Below are 20752 nucleotides of genomic sequence, written 5' to 3' on the forward strand. Positions count from 1 at the left end.
ATTTGGTCCTGGTTTTCGCTTCACTATCACAACCTGCTTTTTGACATCTGGCCATCTTGATCAAAGTGAATGACTATGATGTACAAATCGCTTGGAGAACGCCATAGAATTCAAATCACAATGTTGATCTCACTAATGGCCCAATTATAGATTCAACATGTTATTTCTCCAAATGCTAAGTCTACGGTCTTCCAGACACGCGTTCTAATCTACATCCATAATAAGGAAGACTTGGCTGCTCTTTTTGTCTGCCTTCCCCTACCTACCCTCCCCCCACTTCCTGCTCTGCACTGCCCCACCAGTCTGCTTACATATTTATACTTGTACTTTTGTTGCTTCTCCCACACTTTCCATTTAAAACAATTTCTTAGGGTTTCCTCAGGATGCTCTACCACCAGACCGGATCACAAAGATCTTCAGAACAGATGCCTCACATTTTAAGGTTCCAGTGGTGTATTCATATTGTATGATGTACATAATGCTCGAGCTCTGTGTTTGGCCTTGAGTCATGGGCTGAAGCTATGGACTGAGGAATGCCACCATAGCTCCTTTCTGGGGTTGGATTGGCCTACATCCACACACCTTTATCTCCAAATGTAGCTTATGAATACACATGCTAGGTGTTGGACCCGGCCCTTTGGGCAGGTTCACCCCTAGACTTTTTGCTTTTTCCTAGCCTGTTTCTGGAACCTGGTGTTGGTGATTCTAGGCCTCTGCGCACTTTTTTCACTGTGGTACAGTGTAAAGTGCTTGAGCTCTCTGTATGAAGAGTGAGTGACCTGCCCTCCCATAGGAATGAATGGGGAATATGTATGCCCATGGTAGTTCCTGTTGTGTGGGGAGTGCAGGGGTCGAGTTTGATATGTGTGAACTCGTGAGAATGAATGCTGCAAAATGATGTATGCAGCATCACTGTGTCTAGTCTAGAAGTACCACTTTTGAAAGTTGGCATAATTGTGTAAGTTGGTGCTAGCGTGTGATTGGCTGGTGAGTCTGCCCAGGAGTGCCTGGACCTGCTGGTGGATGGACTGTCCGGTTTGAGTAGGACAGGGTCTGCAGGGTCTGCAAGGCCCCAGAGGAGGGGGTCTGAGTCAGCCGTGGATGAAAGGCCCCTCTGCTGTCAGGGATGGGAGGAAAGAGCGTCTGGTGGTGCCGGGCCGTGCCTGTCGCCCACCCTGCTAGCTCTCCATCCTGACGCCCACTGTCACCTCTGGCCCTGAAGCTGTCAGGAAGACGAAAACCAGAAACATTCCAGCACTCAGGGTCCCTTGCACGAAGTACTTCAAAGGCATTTCTGGGTATAAGAAGGGGATGAGTCTCCTTCCAACTTGTTCTTGTTCTAGCTCTTGTGGCTGACTTGGATCTACCAGGGGTGGGCGCTGCCCAGCCCCTGGGTGCCTGGATTCCTGGACTCCTGGGGGACCCTTCTGCCCTGCCTGGGCTGAAGGGGGGACTTGGCTTTGCCCCTGGGGAAGCTCTGGGACCCTGGCAGCATGGAGAAGCTGCCTTTTCCTGGGGAGAGCGCTGGAGTTGATTTCTAGCGCCTGGAGGCGCTGTGCTTCCCCCTGAGCGCCTGGGAGCGCTCTGCCTGCTGTCTAGAGCTCTGGGGCGCTTAATTTCCCCCACGCGCTTGAGAGCGCCTTTTCTGGACTTTCTAGCGCTTAGGAGCGCTTTTCCCTGCTTGTTTATAGCGCTGGATGCGCTGAGGATTCCTGCCTGCAGGGATATAATTATCTACGAGTGCCCACCTCGATCTGTCGCGGAGGAAAACAAACCACGAAGGGGCCGCGACCGGATTGGCCGAGACCCGAGGAGAGCCGTGCTCTGATTGGCCCGTGGATCGGCGAGGCCGCGCTGCCATTGGTTGGCGGCCTCGCGTCATGAGGGGCTCGTCGCAGGAGCCGCGACGTGATTGGCTGGGCCGCGCCGAGGAAGAAGGAAGATGGCGCTGCCTGCCGGCGGGTCGGCCGGGCTCCCGTGAGCTAAGGGAGCCCGGCGGCATCTGAGGAGACGAGGCGGCCGGTTGGCAGGGCTCCCGTGTACCGAGGGAGCCCTGCAGGAAGAGAGAAGTTCGACCGCCCCCGTCCTGCCGCGAGAGAAGAGACTGCCCCCGGGAGCCTGGCTGGCACCACTCTGCGTCCCGGTCCCGAGACGGGGGACCGGGCCAAGCGAGGAGAGTCTGGGAGGAGCAGGAGCTCCTCCGTGGCCGCCGAGCCCCGCCCCCGCCGCACAGGAGACCCGGTGAGTCGGGACTGAGGGCCGGGCAGAGGGGGACAGAAGGGAGGAGGGGCGCCGGGACACGTTGCCGGTGTCCGCCCCCCCCCTGGCGCGAGAGCGCGCCTGTTGGCATTACGAAGCCACGAGGGCTTCAAGGGCGGCCCCAGTTGGCAGTGGGTCGCCCCAACGCATTACAAAGCCTTCAAGGGCGGCCCCAGTTGGCAGTGGGTCGCCCCAACGCGCATGAGCCTAGAGAGGCTCAGAGGGGCCGCATTATGTTTACGAGCCCGTTTGGCTCCCGAGAGGGCCATATTCGAGAGGGGGGGACTTCGGGGCATATTGTCGGTGCTCGTCCCTTCCTGCCCCCGAGTGTGAGGGCTAGAGTCCGGTGAGGCTCCAGGGGCACCAGTGTTTTAAGAGCCTCTGTGGCTCCAACGTCTGGGGCATGTGCTATGCCCAGAGCCGGTGTGGCTCCAGCAGTGGCGCAGTTGGCGCATAAGGGCCAGTGAGGGCCCTGGCGCAGTTTTATTGTTCTCCAGGTGCCCAGCACTTAGTGGGCACCTGCTACGTTTAGGCTTTTTGGTACTATGAGACTGGCGCTGCATGGCAGCGCAACCCTGACACTGAGACTCAGGGCGTCTGAGCCCCAACAAGGCCATTGGCCTAGGGACTGCCACAGGTGGTGGCTTATGTGAGTTTGCGCAATGGTATGGTTATTGCACCTCTGAATGTGATCTTTTGCATCAAGTGTTATTCCTGCACCTCTGAAGGTTTTTAGGCCTCATGTGATTTTTGCGCTATGGTATTACTCTTGACACCTCTGGATGTTTTATGCATTATGTGTCTTTCTTTTCATGCGCTGCACCTCTGAATGTTTAGTCATCATGTGTCTTCTTGCGCTGCACCCCTGAATGTATTTTGATTGCATCATGTGCTCTGTCCTTAACACCGCTGAATGTGTAGGTCTATACATCATGTGTTTTCTTTCTTTGCTACTCCTCTGAATGTATATTCATGCATCATGGGTAATGTGTTCTGATTTATACCCCTAAGTGGATTTTATCCTTAGGTGGTTGTCCTTTTTAATACAGGGGGTCCTAGTGAGGTCCTGGTTCCCTGCGTGACATGCTCCTAAGGGGTTTAGGGTTGCGTAGTGTGTACTTACCTGTTCCCAGTAGTTACTGGATGTGATTTATAACTGTTACTTTGTGCTACAGTGATTTTATATGCTTATTCTAATTTCTGACAAGTATTTCTATTGCGGAAAGTGTTGAATATGACAGTGGCCCATGTGGCCCTGTCTTGTGAATAATCCCATGTGAATATTGGCCGTGCCAATTGGCACCATGTATATGTGTGATTTTATCTGATGTGCTTTTACAATACAAAGGGTATTTTTATAATAACCTTGTGTGGAGTCTCTTTTGTGGTGTACCTAGTATGTTGTTGCTGTTGTGCGCTGACGCAAATGCTTTACACATTGCCTCCGAGTTTAGCCTAGACTGCTCGTGCCAAGCTACCAAGGGGGTGAGCAGGGGTTATCTTGGCGTGTGACTTCCTTGCCCTGACTAGATTGGTGGTTTCTGCCTGGCTTTGGCGTCAGCCTTAGCCCACCAGAAATAGCCAGTTCTAACACTAGGTGCAACCACCTCGTCAATTTTGTAGGGGGAAAATCAGACAGAAAACTCCCCCAGAAACACATAAAAATCCCACTTTGGGTGTGGGACTTGATATTTATGTATGGAAAACCCAATCTGCGGCCTCAAGAACAAGACCATGTCTTGGGATATAGGTTTATCCTCAAACTTAAGATTTTCAAGCCCTCTCTTGGTCTTTTCAGGTCTACGGTGAGGATTATACCAAAGTGGCTTTTCATAAATACCTGGCTGTCGAGTCCCAGGACAAGAAGCATGAAGAAGAAGAGTGCAGCCCAAACTGGAGCAAACGGCATCAAGGTCACAGCTTTAGGATATGCGATGAAGGCCAGTCCAGGACCTGAAGAACAGAGCATTAGTTTAGTGTGAGCTGGAGGGACCGATGGAAAGTCCTGTGGCACTAGAAGGGTAGAATGGTATACAAGGGAGACTTTAACTTTTATCCTAATACCGCTATCAGAAATCCAACTGCCTCTCCTCCCACGCACCCACTCCTAGTTTCCCAGATTCAGTAATGGTAGAAATGTTCATACAGGACATCTGGTAATGAGAGGGGGCATGGGAGAAATTCACTTGGATGTCCCCAGCTATCATTGTATGTCATCAGCAACAGGGTGGCAAATCTATTCAAAGAAATGAATGAGCACAAGAGGTAAAGGTGGGGCGGGCAGGAGGGGGGTGGTGGGGGTGGGGGGGGGAATTGTTAGCACTGACCAAATGGGAGAAAGCAACTTTTTCCCTATTCCACAGTGTGCCATGCTGAGTTCTAGAAGTTATAACTGTAGACCAAACTTTTGCAACCAAATACTACTTTAATTATTAACATAACATTTAAATCACGTACTTTGGACCATAACTTTTAAATCAAAAACTTTAGATTATCATTTACATTCAATGTAAATCAGATTAACTGCATCTTTTCTAGGTTTTTTCTCTGCTTTGACCTGTACGTCTATCAGGGCCCAGATTGCTACAGGAACCAGAGGGCACACCAATGACAATCTTTTGTGCCCTCTGTTGCGTTTCTTTGCTGCAAAGAACGCTGCCCATACTCTGTTTATAATAATGGATACGTCTTCAAATATATAATTTCATGCGGAAAGAAATAAGCCCCAAAAAATTGTATGTGTGCCCCTGATAGAATCCGTGCTGCCTTTACATTTTACAGTGAGCAGAAAGAAAGATGCCACTCATGCCATGTGGCAGGCATGAGTGGCAACATTTCAGTAACAAGTATATAATTTTTGAAGCAGTTAAAGCCACCGCAGGGTTCATTGGTGAATTACAAACCTTAATTAATAATTGCTTTATTCACTAGAAGGCCTGAAAGGGGTAGAAGTGAAGGGTGTCATACTGTGAAGACACCATCTTCTCTCTAGCCTAGTCCATCATTCCAGTCAACTCTCTCCGGTCACGTCAATTTTCCACCCATCCGCCATAACACTAGCTGTGTGGATTTCTATGCTAGAAATGAATTAAGTGCGACAACAGAGCACTGATGGCTACTGTGTAATGTGCACTAGAAGAGGACACTTTGAAAGAGTAATCAAAAGTAATTGCTATATATATGATAAAGTACCCCCAACAAATAGAATCAGGACACCGCAAGGCACCCATCAGATTCATCACAATATATTTGCACAAAAACTGCAGGATGAGTGTCTTTATGGAGGTACTGAACTTCGGGCCTGATTTAAGAGATTGGATTAGAGTAAGTAATCCGTCAGGACGATGAAGTGAAATAATCTATCGCCTTGGAGTTGTCCACCAGGCCTGCAGACAACTCTAGTCATTGACAAGAACCGCAAGCACAGGGGTTCCGGTCAATGAATTAAAACTTGGGACGGTCAGCTCTGTCAAGCTTTTCACTTGTTTTTGTTTCTTCAAAAACAAAATCCCAAAGCAGAATTTTGTTTTTGAAAAAAAACAAAACTAGTGTGAGGGTAATATAGATGTTTTTACTGTCCCTTACCGCCAGGTATTTCACAGCAGCCAGGAAATTTAAAAACTAGTAATTTGACAGCCCACTCTAAATTTGGCATGAAGCTGAATGGTTAAACCTCTGACTGCCCTTACTCTGTCAGAGAAGCAGCCGAAGTAAGCTCCATCGCGGACATACTTCGGTCCGCCCGCCTGTATATCAAGCAGGTGGCCCTTCAATTTGGGGAGAAGATACTCCACCTAACTCTATATCAACCCCTTAGAAATGCTTTACCTTATCCTCATTACATACATTTGGGGTGATTTTGTCTTTTTAATGAATGATCCCCGAATGCATCATGAACATAGGAAGCAAAAATAGGAAAATAAACTCTGCAATCTATCACTGACAGCTATTAAATGTGGTATAAAAACCCTCATCTTAATTTGCTCCTGGTTTGATAATCTTAAGTATTAATTATACAGAATAATAAAAAAAATATATACACACAAATACAGATAAAATTCACAGCAACTATATTAATTAATATGTTTAGGACTACAGTGCAAAAGTCAAATTCAAGTTTTTTTTCACCACATTAGAGTGAAATTAACGAGAGAAACACATTTCGGTACCTCACAGATTGTATGTTACAATTCATTTACCCACTGGAATGACTCTCCTAATAGTCACAAGGCTTATTCAATGAGATTTGTATCTCAATGCGCCAATTTGGCACTTTGCCTCTGGGTATTGATTAAATACCTGTTTTTAATCAAATAGACATGAAAACACGCCACCAAATATGCTTCTCCTCTCATGAGTCATGGCACCTCCGCACAATTACCAATGTTTCAAGCTTCCTTCAGGGTCCTCTTTGCGCTAACACTTCTAAAACTGTCCGCTTTGGCTCCCTGGGGAGCCACACACCAAGCACTTTAATGTATTTAATGTTGAAGGGTCTGTTGGCTTCAGGAAAACTAATTAGATTTAAACACATGATGTCAATGATTTTTAAAGTGACATGCCTAAAGCTGTAATGTGGTTCCATGGTTCGAGAGTCTGTGGTTCGGAGATTCTGAACCCGTTCAATGAAGGTCGTCGGATATAGACGATTTTGGTATCAGCGGACCGCAAATCACGAGTGCGGTGTGTACGAGTGTTTTCGTCGTAATCGATCAATGAGAACACTACGTATTCAGGGATTTCGTTTGAACCCTTGGGTTCCATTTTGAGTGCGGCAGCCATTTTGTGTGGTTGGCCTCACATAGGCCGATGACTATGGCTGAACGAGTCTTTGGGACACGTACACCTTAGCTGACTTTTGTGTGACCTGGCCGAACTGACTCCCTTGCCCGAGGCTGACCTCGTTGAGCCAGTTCCTTGTTAAGTAGCTTGTCAGATAAAGATCAAAGAGCAGGACATTGCTGAGTTTATGGTACATGCACACACCCTTCTATCTTGCTTCTCACCTGCTTCTGTTCCTTCCTTTATGGCTTAATCACTGATTTGGGTTGAGGTCTTTATGATGGGTTTGTCCGGCCTGAACGAACAGGAATATTGGAATGTGCTTGGTCATTTCTGGTGGGCTGGACAACGGAAAGTGGAATTGTCGTCATGCGATATGTTTGAAATGTCACCGTTCCATTGGTCAGTTTGTATGTAATTGATGCTAGCCAGGAATGTGATTTTTGGCATAAAAAACAATGCTCCGCTCCTTGAATTTGTGCAGTCTCTAGCGAACCACCCGTGTTGTGCTTCGTAGACCTCTGTTCCTGGTTGCAGCCAATAAATTTGGTCTTTGACGTCATCAAGAAGTGTCCTGTGTCTCTGTTTGCCGAGGCAGGGGAATCCGAAGACATCGGGCGTTATCCCTGGCGCCGCTGGGTTCTAAAACCCGGTTCTTCAGTAAACATAGTGCTTAATTGATGGCATGTTGAGGGAGATGACCTCCATATTTCCCTGGATCCTCACGTTCCAACATTTCCAAAGTACGCAGAAGATGCCAGATTTATTTTGTTAGACTCGATAATAGTTTCATTTTTTTTCAAATGCATTTTACACCAATGCAAGTTTTCAGGAATGTACAGTTGTCCTGTCTATTAAAAACATTAAGTATTATTAAGTATTGACATTTGCAATTGAACCATAGGTACTTCCAGTACACATTTCTTTCAGTACAGACACCTTTCCAGACAGGCCTGTTCTCTCCTTGAGCACAGGGAAGTTCAACACCATATACAGCAGAATGCCAACATTTGGAAGCAAGAAAGAGGGTTGTTCAAAAAAAAAAGAATTCAGAGGAATTTATGTGACTTGCATTGATTTATAGCAATTTTAGGGAAGAGACAGCAAATATAAAACTGTATGTGGTTCTTCAAGCACAGAAACGCTTTGGCAATGGGGCCTACATGCATAGGGGTGTTATATCTAGCACTGTAAGTGGGATAAAAAGTTTGAACGGGTACACTAAAAAAAGGCCTGGGCAAAGAAGTGTAACTAGGAATATTATATTAGAGGCACAGCCTTAGTAATACGAAACACCCTGCGTATATGATTATAATACCTTGATCAGCTTCATTTTCAAGGAGAAAAATGCAAGTACTCCAGAGGGCAGGCTTACAACCCCTCCACCCTCCTAAAAAAGTAACAGTGCGGAGCCACTGGCAATGGGTCAAGGGAGCCGCAGGTTGAAAAAGTTTGGGAACCACTGCGCTAACACATGACAGCCATGCGCTGCCCTTTGGACATAGAGGTTGATTTTCTATATAAATATACAGCACAAAGAACCCATTTTACAGTATAGGCTTCTCATAGCATTGAAAGCAGATGGCCCATCTCCACCGCTGCTCACACACCAGGGGCCTGAACCCCAGAGCAGCCAGACGAGGCGTCTGCTCCTGCTGTGGGTTTGTAAAGGCGCTTCAATAACAGAAGTTATTGAGATGTCAGCAGAGTGCTTACTTTGGCTTTGGGCATTGTTCATAACCTATATTCTATATGCAGTCCCAGGGGTAAATAAAGAAATGCAGCGCGCAGCTCTGCCTGTCATCTCACATCCAGTCAGTAAGAGCAAGAGAGGGAGTTGGAAGCTGGAAGCTGTGCACTGGTGCTGGAGGCCCCGTGACAGTCACAAGCAACTCTTTGTAATACAAAAGCAAGTGACTGGCCTTTAAATTGAGATTACACTAAGTCTTACACCTCGATCACGCCTGCATACAAGCTTGGCGACGAACAGGCTTAAATCTTGCAAGATTGCATATTTATCTGCACCTTTATTTTGCAAACATTGTATGACTGCTTTAAAAAAAGGTAAATTCCACAGGATATTCTGAAAGCAGCTCTGGCCATCTTCCCCCAGGAAATTTATTATGAAGTGAGTTTACCACAAAATGAAGGCACAAGTACATTTTCTGGGAATCAAATCCACATTAAGGCTTCAGTGAATTTGTCTTAATCCCTCCGGTTCCGTTTCATAAACTAAAGTATGATTTATTGGTAAAACGCAATTTAACCCTTTGAGGCACCTTGATGCTGAAAAGTACCCATTTTATCAACCTTGGAAGGATGAAAGGCTGGGTGAACCAGCTGGGTTTCTAACCCTATGGCCCATGAGGTGAAACAAATCCCTGGACTGATTAAATTAGTCCAATGAACCACCAGAGCCAAGATTTGTTTTACTACACTCTCCCAGCTTTTGCCTTTATTTTATTTTGGTAAGAAACCCTAGAAGTTGTGTAAAATGTAAGAATTCCATATCTGTGGGTGAGCTTGAAACTTGGATGGGTATCCTTGAACATCGATCCAGTCTCCCTCACTTTCTTCAGTACAGATTTGTAGGCTGGACAATGGAGCCAGCCCCAGATGTCTTAATGATGGCAGCCATCCTGGAACCACACTATCTCCTCCCATTGAAATTGGTCATTCGGGCAATTTGGGGGTAAGGAATGAAGAAATAGATTGATATTGGATTTGAATTGATTTACAAATAGTTATTGATGTGGCAGAAAACGAGATGCTACCGTTTGACGTCAGAGAAATACTGACAGCTGCTGGACCCCGCCATTAGCAAGGATTATGCTCACCCAGCCTATGTACCGCAGATCCTGAAAAGGGCAGACCACCAAAATCCTCTTCAGCGTCAAAGGGCATTGGTCATAGGAGCATATTGGTTGGGTTGTTCCACGTACGTGCCTATGCTTTCCTGTGCCGGTTATTCAAAAAAAAGCCTGAAATTCATTTTAGTTGGAGTCCCACTTAACTATTTATAGGTCACACAGAGTTTTGGAAAACTTTACAGCTGAGCATTTATTATTGTGATGGATAATGTGGTAATTTGTTAAAGTTAAGGGGAATGCTGTTGGTTCAGCTGCAATCAAGCAAAGCAATGTAGCTTGGGCCCATATAATCGTCCAGAAGTGCTGTTCTTACAGTACATAGACTCGTACTCTGGTAATTTCTAATAAGCACAAAGAAATGTCTCAGTATGATCATCTGTGCTTTCCCTACTGCTGTAAGTGAAAGATGCCACCTGGATTAAGCTACAATAAGTAACAAGGTACTACTGCTTTCTGCCTGCTCAAGTGCAGAGTTGAGGATTTGCACAATGTCAACTTCTGCCCTTCTGAAAAAGCAAGAGGGACAAAGTTAAGACTTTGTGATGGATCAATGAACCTCAATGAGACTCCTTGGTTTGAGCTCACTCGTGAATCAGGTGCCCATGAGCAAGGAATCCTGGTTTTTGCAACTATAAGCAGCAATCTTCAGGATAGTACACACTAAAAATGTACCATTCAGGCAAAACATTTGAGGAACAGTTCTCCCCACCACATCAGCAAATTTAATTTGAATGAACTCAAGTCTCCCACAAAAACATTAACGAGCAGAAATCTTTCCTGCCAAAAAAAACCAAAAACCTTTAGTGAACACTCCACAATTTTTACAAAAACAGAGTGTTAGGAATCCAAGATCAAGCCAATCTTTTAAAAACCAGAAATGTAAGAGTGTTACAAAAGTTCAATTGTTTAGACAAGGGGGCAGACATTATATGCAGACCTTCACTAGTTATGCATCAATGGCCTTTGAAGGCTAGATACTCAACCGCGATCTGGATGGCACACTGGTCCAAAGCATCTAACTTCATGACCATCTACTCTAAATCACTTAAGGAAGAAGTAGCCCTGCGCTTCAGAGGCTTTGAACTTGCATGTAATGTGCTCTTCCTTGCTTTGACATAAAGCAGGATTTTCCTATCCTGTGCCCAGCGGCGGCTCGTCATTAAAGGCGGAGGGCTCACCCCCTTTTACATAGCATAAAAAATGTCTGTCGGGCTGAGCAAATGGCAGCCTGACTGACACGCTCCATGGTCAGGTCAGGCAGCCAGGTGCAGCTGCTGTGTAGTTCCTACTAATCCATAGGACCTGCACGTTTGTTGGACAACAAACTTTGGGTGAGGTGCCTAGACTGAGTCCAGGCACCCCCACAGGATATGTTGACCTAGAGACCAGCTAGCTCCCAGTGCCACCATAAGCCCCCCTAACCTTACCTGGGAGCGTACAGTTTCTGGCAACCACTGAACATGACAATTCTGACACCTCCAGGACCATGGAAACAGATCAGTACCTTTTTCTCAGTCACTTGTGCGTAATTTGTGCTTGGATAAATATACAGAATACACAGTGGGACGTTTTCAATATATTTATCGAACCAACGTTTTTCTGGTATAGAATACAAGTGTTGCGATAATCAGGAGACAGAACCAGGTGAAAGTGATTACAAACACCACGAGTGAATAGTAGATATAGTTCTACCCTGGTGCTAAAACAGTGTATATCCGCTTAACCGCGGTGGCAATTCCGCCGGGCCGCGTCGGCCAACGGACGTGTGCAGCACTATGGAAGTAGTGCTCGTGACGGCCGTTGGCCGAAGAGCGCATCGAAGGGGATAAATGCAGGCATATAAACAAGGCAGTAATCTGGCACACTTCTACTATGAAATACCTTACTCTAAGTGTACCTAGAGTATGTGCAACTGTAAAGCCAAGAATACCCCCAAGGGTTGATCCAACCCCATTACCTGGCGGGAGAGAATGTAGGAGCCCTTCTTGGTCATGAATTGGACACCCCTCATGGAGATGTCAGACCGCTGCGTGGTGAAGTCTCAGCATGCAGAGACCCTTCATGTCAGCTGAAGTGCCTCCCCTGCTAATCCCTTGGGATGCTCTTTATTTATCATAGAAAGCTTCCTTGCAATGTGCGCATAGATTAGCGAAGTTATAGATATGTAGACAGCCCTGTTGCCCCACGGAGCCCATGGATGAAGATAGAACAACTTTTGAACATAGTGCGTAAAAGGGCCTTGTACACGATGTTCGAGGCATCATGATAATGTTGTGCGGCGCTAGATGTGGAGTAATTTCAGAGAACAAATTCAACATTGTTGTGCAAGCAAATATGTGCAAACGGCCACAGCAGAAATGCTATTGTGAAAAATAGGACAACATAAGAAATGAACTGCTTCACTATGTGGGCCTAACCCGGGCACATTAACACTGTACATGCACAGGCGACTGGCAGCTAAATATTTCACAGCATAGTGGGTGTGGCCTCAACCTGGCAAAGTGCTGTAAGGTCCTCCTCCCGCTCATGATGTGGGGGGAGTCAATCAGACCTCAGACCTGGGCACTACAGTTTTAAGCCCTGAATTGCCCAGGGGTGGGTATCCAGACACCCCCTACCTGAGCGGGGTGTTAATGAGCAACTCTCTCCTCTCACTGGATGGCCCATGACAAGGTGAGCCAATGAGAGGACTTTTCAAAAAGTCTCCCTTTTAGAAAGGAGAACATGCTTGGTTTATAGAAAATTGTGACAACGCATGCAAACTATGTGGTTGTCCACTACAGGACATGACAAATGCTTTATTTTCAAGCTCAGGTTTTGCTTCTCCTAGAGAACGATTTGTCACCAATATTTCAGGGAAAGAAACTTTCTACATTAACTGATGCAATTGTTAGGAAAGGCAGATTCTGTAAATATTTGCTTCACATCGTGTAAATACTTTAATGTGGTTTTAACTATTTAATGTCATTCTGATGTGTGATATTGTCTATCATGAGGTTACAATATTTATTGCTAGAAATTGGGTTGTTGGTTGACTGGGGTGTAAGAGCCCTGGTCAAGCAGCAACCACAATCCTAGTCAGGATGAGGCACAAGCAAGCTCCAAATTAACCTGTGCTCACCCTCTTATAACTTAGCACAGAGCAGTCAGGCTTAACCGGGAAGCAGCAAAAACACTGCACAAGATCCCACACCAGGTTATGAAAAATAGAGAAGATTTTATTAAATAAAACAAGACTAATACAACAAAACTCCAACCACGGAAAACTGATATTGCTTTTTGAAAGTTTTACAGTAAAATAGCACCAAAAAGGGCAAAGTTACCCAAAGGGATCTTTGGTTGCACCAGACCATGACAAAGCCACACTTTCAGGCCGACCGCAATGAAGAGCGAGGCAGTTCCAGGGAACAGGTTACTCCCACTTAAAGTACCTTAAATCCTGGTTGCGGATATTTGTGTGGATCAGAGGCAAGAAGCGTAGCACGGTCGAGGCGATGCGTTGATTCCAAGATGCGGCGAAGCTGTAGCGCGAGGTCTTATTGCATTGGCGTTTAGGATCCTGTTGGCGGGGCTTGCAATGCAAAGTCCAGACTTCGACGAGGCGGCTTGCAGCTCGGGCGATGTGTCAGTTCCAGTAAACTGTGAGGCAGTGATCAGCGTCATCTTCAAGCTGCCGTCAAAGAGAGATGCAGGGACCTGGGTCAGAGATGCACTGCTGGCAAAAGCATTGGTTCTGAGAATTAGACGGTGATGCAGATGTATTCTGCCAGGCCCAATTTACGCAACAGCAGCAATGCGTCAGTTCTGCTTGAGGGCATGTGGCAAAGTCGTGGAGATGCCTTTGCTCGGCTAGAGGATGCACCGTTCAGCAGAGATGTGTTGGTTCTGCTGGTAAGCACCCCAGGCCCACTTCCTAGGGTTCAGGACTGGGGGGGCACCACTTGGCAAGGTAGACTCACAGATGGTAGAGTATAGGTGCAGATGGAAGGCTGTTGGAAGCCGGTTATGCCCCTGAGGCTTCAGATAAGAGGCCAGCCAACTAGCTCATGTAGTCACTCTGGGGTCAAGAGAAGGAGGTTCAGTCCTTCTCACCCAGGCAATGTGGCAGCAGATCAGGATGTCACCACAGCAAAGCAGGAGTCCAGCAGAGTAGAAGCCCAGCAGAGTGGCAGTACTTTTAGAAGCACAGCAGCCCTCCTTCTTGGCAGAGTTTTATAAGTCCAGAAGTGTACTGAAGTGGTGGTGTCTTAGCTCCTTTTATACACAGTTGTGCTTCCCCCAGTCCTGAGGAAGAACCGCCTGCAGAGGAATTAAACTACCCACCATGAGCCAGGGTTGAAACGTCGACGCTCTCCCCCAGAGGGCCTGTACCAAACTTCACTTTAACCCTGCCTCTTCACAGATGAATAAACTCTGTGCGCTACCAGGAAACAGCAAACACTCATAAATCCATGAGAGACATGCCCAATTGTAAGACTGGTATTATTGTAAACCACGACCAGTTTACTAAGGACATTACTAAGTAAAACTGATTGTTTTAACCTATTTTTTTTAATTCCCTCCCTATCCATCTGTTCTAATTCACGAGCACTCTTCTTCACACTCCCCTTGGAGCAACCCTTTCTTCTGTTTTAAAGCATTACTTACAGTGATCCGTTATAATAACAGTGGAATTAAACAGCCACTATTGGAGCTACATTTGGTGCTTGTGTGTCATTTTGAGGATATATATTTAATTGTATCGACAATTATTTGGAAAACTTTTAGGATGCAAATTTTGACTGATGAATACCGTTCAGAAGTAAAATCAAATAGAAAAAGTCTAGGACCATTGTTTTCTATACCGAACATTACCCAGGTCTGTGTACTATAATGGGTCACCACATTATTTCATAATGGGGCAGGCCCACTAGTAGCATTTCATTTAAAGGCCCTGGGCACATGTAGTGCACTTTACTAGGGACGTATACGAAAATTAAACATGCCAATTGGGTATGAGCCAATTCTACCATATTGTAAGGAGAGAGCCCAAGCACTTCAGCACTGGTTAGCAGTGGTAGAGCGCAAAGAGCCCTAAAGTGAGCAAAAAGGAGAGGAGGAAGGCAAAAAGTCTGGGGGTGAACCTACAGAAAAGGCCATATCAGACATTTATACTTTGCACTTTCTGCATGGAAGTTAGTGATAAATAAATACATGTGTCTACGGTCCAGTGCCTCAGATTAGGACGTTCACTCTTCTACCTAGCTCCAAAGCCTTGGCACTCCCTACACGGTTAGATGCTTAAATTTAGTTACTTGTAGCTCAGTAACCAACTAAAACACAACTTTGTGTTTGTCCTGGACCAAGCAGTAGTGACATCTTGCTTAATTACACAAACCCTTCTTGATGTTGGTGTGCTGAATACATTCTGTTCCACTTCCATGCAGTCCACAACTCTTGCTGTTATTAACAGCAAACACAGCAGAAAGACCTGTCATATGGGGTGTCTTCTTGCACCTTCCCCATTATTGCCCTTGGTAAAGCAAATGTAAGGCCGTTAGGAGGTGAAAGATCACATTTATAAGTATGGGTTTACCATATAGGCAGTAAATTCGGGGGGCCTGGAGATATTCCGATGATCCAGTCTCTCCAAAAGACTGGCATGTCTCACCTGCCATCTGATTGGCTCACCACAAACCTACCAGTCTTTGAAGGCCCCCAGCTTGTCACCCTAAGATCCGAATGAGTCAGTCAGTCATTAGGCTGTGGTGGGGGCTGTGTGATTAAGCGGGGCTGCTGGTATTCATCAAATAATTCACCAGTACCAGTTGCATGCTGATTGCATTTGCACGGCATGCCCATTTTTCAGCTCCTCAGCACCACACATGAAGACATAGGCACATGTGCACACAGTGAACCGGAGAACAGACCGCGGTTAAATGGATCATGTCCCAAACATACTTGAGTAGTAATGGAGTGAACAGAAGAGCAGAGTGTCTTCTTCAGTTCAAAAAGTATAGTTTGTATTATTTGTGAAGTGCTTTGTGAAAACTTACCAGACTCTGCTACCTTTGAGATATCAACGCCCTGCTCAGAAGCCATAAAGCCAAGAACTGAAAACACCACAAATCCGGCAAAGAAGCTGGTGGAACTGTTAATCGCTGCTAGGATGTAGGCATCCCTAGTGGAGAAAGGAAGAAACAGGAAGGAAATGAAATACACAATGAGGAAAAGAAAGCATGGGTCAGTCTTTGAGGACACACTATAGATGCAAGAAACCGGTGTTCTTTTAATCAAAGAACAGAACACTACTTTGTCTTGTCTGTAGAAACAAACCTGTTCTGTCTACAAGACTCACAAGACTTTCCACCAGAGGACTTTCAAATACCTTGCACAAAACATTGTTATGACTGCCAGAGATGACGAGCTTTTGAGCAAGTTAGTACTCAGAACCTGATCCTAAGCAAATAAAACTTCCACCTGCCAGTTCCTCGATTTAGAAATCAGTTTTTGTTTTTTCTTAGATGATGCATCTACAATCTTGAACACCTTCTGACTTGATTGCAGACTGGCCCCTTCGATTCCAAACCTTGCAGAAACCCAAACATCCATTGCAGCTGCATACGACTCCCCCCCAACCCAATGCATCCCTACTCCTACACCTGCTTCTTGACCAAACATCTTGATCCTATATTATGCCTTAGGTCCCCTGGGCATTACTATGTGGCCAACTCTTAAAGCTGATATACCCCGTCCTTACCACAGTGGCCAATATTACACTCAACGCTTTCAGGACGTGAATTTCCCACCTACATTACATTGCCTTTTATTTTAACACATGCCCTGTCACACTTGCACTATGTCTATCTTTTATTTGTTTGTTTACTGGCTATATATCTTCTCGAACGTACCTTTAAGATCCCTCAGTGGATTTATATTTCTAATTGTCGCTGCATAGACTACATGCAAGTCCCTTTCTGACCCGGTTCTCTTTCTGATGTACCTCTTTGGAACACCCCATCCTTTTCCCACATGTGCCTCTTCTGTTCGCCATTCAGACATCCACTAAGGCATGGTCGAATCTCAACAAACCCCATAAATAAATATTAAACTTGGAGGTAGGAACTCAAACACAACTATAAGAACAGGTAGAAAAAACAGATCAGGTGAAGGTTGTGTACGTCTGTGCCAACTTCAGCACACTACTTAACAGTTAGGCAAAGCGGACAACCCTTGGTCAAAGAGCTGTGCCCAAGAAATTAAGGGGAAGATTCTGAAACTAAAAAAATAAATCAAACAAAAAGCTCAAAGTGAAAAGATCCATAAGAGGGCACACTGTTGGCTTTGAACAAAATCAGAAAGCAACAAAGAACCACCCTCAACACCAAAAGAGAACTGCTGCTGGTTCAACAATCTTTAAGCATTAAAACTCTATAAGCTACTATGTAGGCTCAAATGCTCATCAGTGGGAGGGTTGATACAGGAAATGGTAATGCAGTGCAAAGACCATACACACTAACCTACCTCTCAGACCACTGAGCCTGTGCCCCTCATCAATAGAGATGAGGAGTTGGTGGTCATCGGCGTTAAGCACATATCACAAAGCCACAGGTTTTCACGATGTTAGCCAGGGAAGAGACAGATATTAAAAAGTGTCGGTCTGAATGAAGAACCCTTCTGGACCCCACATTTTGATATATGAAACGGGGGGAGGAAATCGATCTGAATGTGTTCAGATGAACGGACAGGTTTTTTTTTTATTTGGAAAGGAGCCTAACCATTGTAGGGCTTTTGAATGTTGCCCGGTCTCATGTGATAGTCTGAGCCAGGCTGGAGGGGTGCGACAGCTCTCTTACTATTGTTAAGTTATTATTATTGGGAAGAGCCGCCATTTTCTTCTAATCTTTTGATGAAATACTTTCTTTGCTCTTTTGAGTGCTTTATGATAATTCTTCAGTTCTGTATTGTAGGCCAGGCAATCTTCGGCACCCTTTGAGCGCTGCCATGTGTGCTCAAGCAATTTGCAGTTTCTCCTCCCTAACCTTAATTCCGAGGAATACCTACAACGAACAAAGTATGGATGAGTTGCCAGATTACCAAGGTGCACAACTATCCAAGGCATTGGTGATGGCGAAGTAGAATTTATCTAGGTAACTACCCAAGGATACGTCTTCTCCAAGACCTGGAGGTCCGAAGTGACTTAAAAAAGATTCTGCATTAATTTTACTCCAAGGTCTTTTTAGGGTGGAGAAAGGGTCGGGTTTTTTTTCAGAATTTCTGGTAATGTGAACAAGAAATTATTTAGAAAATGATCTGACCAAAGTAATGGATTAATGTTGTGTAGCTTAATTGCTTCAATGTTTGAGAATATGAGATCACGAGTGTGCCCAGCTTCAAGGGTGGAGCCTATGATCTACTATTTCAGGAGAAAATGTGCATTTGCCTCTCCAACCTTTTACACTGGGTCCTCAAAATTTCCATAGTTAGATTTAAAAACCCCAATCACTGAAAGCGGATCATATTTTAAGATCAGTGGGGACAATCAAGTGAAGAGATTGGAAGACAATTGGGAATTGTAACCGGGCAGCCTGTAGAACAGCACCCCCAAACCGTACCAGTGAGTTATAAGACAGCTGGAAGGTGGAAAATGTAACAGTTCAACGTTGTAGAGCTATGTTCGGCAATTTAGATGAATGGGTCCTTAAAAATACTACCAATGCACCCTCCTTGTCAGCCTACTCTATTACATTTCAAGATTTAGTATCCCTATTGCTGCAGTAATCTCTGGTAGAGCACAGCTAGTGGTCCAAGTTTCGGAGCCGAATACTAGATCTAGGTCGATGTTGTTAATTAAATCCCATATTTCATGCAATGTTTGGGGAGCGACGTAGCATTGAAGTACAAGCATTTCAGGCTTAAACCTTCTGGATTCTCATTGTTGATAGGAGGGTCCTTGAAACCAGATTTCCCACTTACGATTAATGCAAGAGAAAGATCCCTCTAGATGCCCTGGTGCTCCAATGCACATATGTTGGAAACTGGTTTGAGTATCGTGTAAGAAGAGCTTCCCGTGAGTAAGACAGTGTTCCCGGTATTTCTGGGGTGAAACTGGCAGGGGTTCTGGCGACATACAAGCTTGCCTTTGGCTTACCTTGTGAGCTACCTGCAAGTAGTTCTCCTGTGTGCATTCCAATTTACTGAATGCTAAGCTTTTGTTTAGTTGAATTAATAATTATACCAAAATTGAAAAGTGAGCATTTGAGATGGAAATGTGGGTATGGTCAGATATCATAAGCTTATGTGCGGAGGAAAATGCTTGAATTTCCAAAATATATTTTAGGGTGATAGTTAAGTGATAAATCATATGGCATGGAGGAATCTTATTACGAATATTATTCACCATGGACATTGCAGATATGGCTGCAACATATTATCCATGTAAAGGCATTTCAGATCGACAAAGCCTTTTTTTTACATTGCTTTTGGCAACCCAGCCTGATGCACTGAAGTGATCACAGCTAGCAACCCTAAAACGAGGTCACTGGTGCAGGTAATCTTGCATAGGGCACTCGCCAATGTTATCTTGTCTGATGTGGTCAATATTACAACCCTAATAATTTTAGTAGCCCTAAGTAATTTTCATTGAGCATATGTAGCGCTTATTACAGAAATGGTCAGAGTGCTGTGCCCACGAACCCCTAAAATGTGTTTGTGATAGTCTTAAAATACATGGATGAATGATGAGTAAAGTTTCTGCATAACATATCTGCATCCCAAGATTCTGTTACATCAGAGGATGCATGACCCGGAGGATTTCCGAAATGGCACAGGCGGAATGGGGCTAGGCAATGGTGTGACCATGTAATGCAAGGAAAATAAAATCCCCGAATGTACATTATAAAAATGGTGCCATTCAGCTGTTCTTAACCTTTTGAACTCTGTGGAACCCCACTGAAGCATTACTGGAATCTGGGGATCCCAACTGTGTCATTATTGGAAACTGGGGACCTCCGGTCTATGCAATTTTAATGTTTTGAACCTCTAAACAATACACAAAAATACAAAAACAAGTATGCACGAAACAAATGCTCAAATATTAAAATATATTTTTTAGTTCACAAATAAATCTAGAAAACGTTTTAAATGTTGCTTCTTTTCCATTAATTAAAGTGATATTTGATTTGTAAAGCAGTGGTGATCCCCAAGTAGGTCTTGTGGATCCCCAGGAGTCCTTGGACCCCAAGTTAAAAACCACTGGTGTAAATCATCTAAGGGTTCGAGGTCATTAAATAGGAACTGGCCTTCAAACTAGGTTCACTACATTGACAGACTACTGCTACAACTTGCAGTAAACTGTACTTAATGATGCGCTGTCTAGCGCACTCTGCTTGATAGCCAATCGGTATGTTAAACTGCCTCTAAGAGGCTTTTCTTGATGAATGTGGACTTCAAGTGGACATGAATCTTCTAATAGAATCTTTGTCACATCAGGTTTCATGTGTGATTTTGGGCAGCTGTACTTGGTTAGTATTCTCTATCTGCGCTTGACACCAATATAAAAAAAAAATGACATGGAATCTTATTGGTGTGACTAGGCAAAAGCTGTGCTCGATTTTGGCACCTGAATGGAACATTCTCCTAGCTTAGCCAGGGCAACTGGACAAATACAAAAACACATTTTTATGCGAACATCTTTAAAGTGCTGGTAAGGAGGAACTAGATATAGAGAAAGCAAATCTGAAAAAAAGGCATTCGATTTGGAGAATTACCTCGGTCACAGGAATAACATAGTAAATGTAAACGCATTCAGAAGACTTTCCACTGCCGGAGAATAGTCCAGAGAAATTACCACTTTATCTGCA

General features: G+C 44.8%; 1 protein-coding gene across 4 annotated transcripts in view; it reads right to left on the reverse strand.

Moving 5' to 3' along the window:
- The window catches only part of LOC147693097 (sodium- and chloride-dependent creatine transporter 1-like), a 364792-nt gene that overhangs the window by 85070 nt on the left and 258970 nt on the right, over positions 1-20752 (reverse strand). For all 4 annotated transcript variants that reach the window (XR_015300094.1, XM_086939340.1, XM_086939341.1 and 1 more), the window contains exons 8-9: positions 15947-16071; positions 4100-4212 (exon numbers count right to left, since the gene is read on the reverse strand). Coding sequence is in view for 3 of the 4 variants with exons in the window: in XM_086939340.1 (XP_086795466.1) it covers positions 4100-4212; positions 15947-16071 (238 nt within the window). In the remaining variant the exon portion in view is untranslated. The remainder of the gene's footprint in view (positions 1-4099; positions 4213-15946; positions 16072-20752) is intronic.

The sequence above is a fragment of the Lissotriton vulgaris genome, chromosome 9 (assembly GCF_964263255.1).
Source record: "Lissotriton vulgaris chromosome 9, aLisVul1.2, whole genome shotgun sequence".
In the NCBI taxonomy this organism is placed as follows: Eukaryota; Metazoa; Chordata; class Amphibia; order Caudata; family Salamandridae; genus Lissotriton; species Lissotriton vulgaris.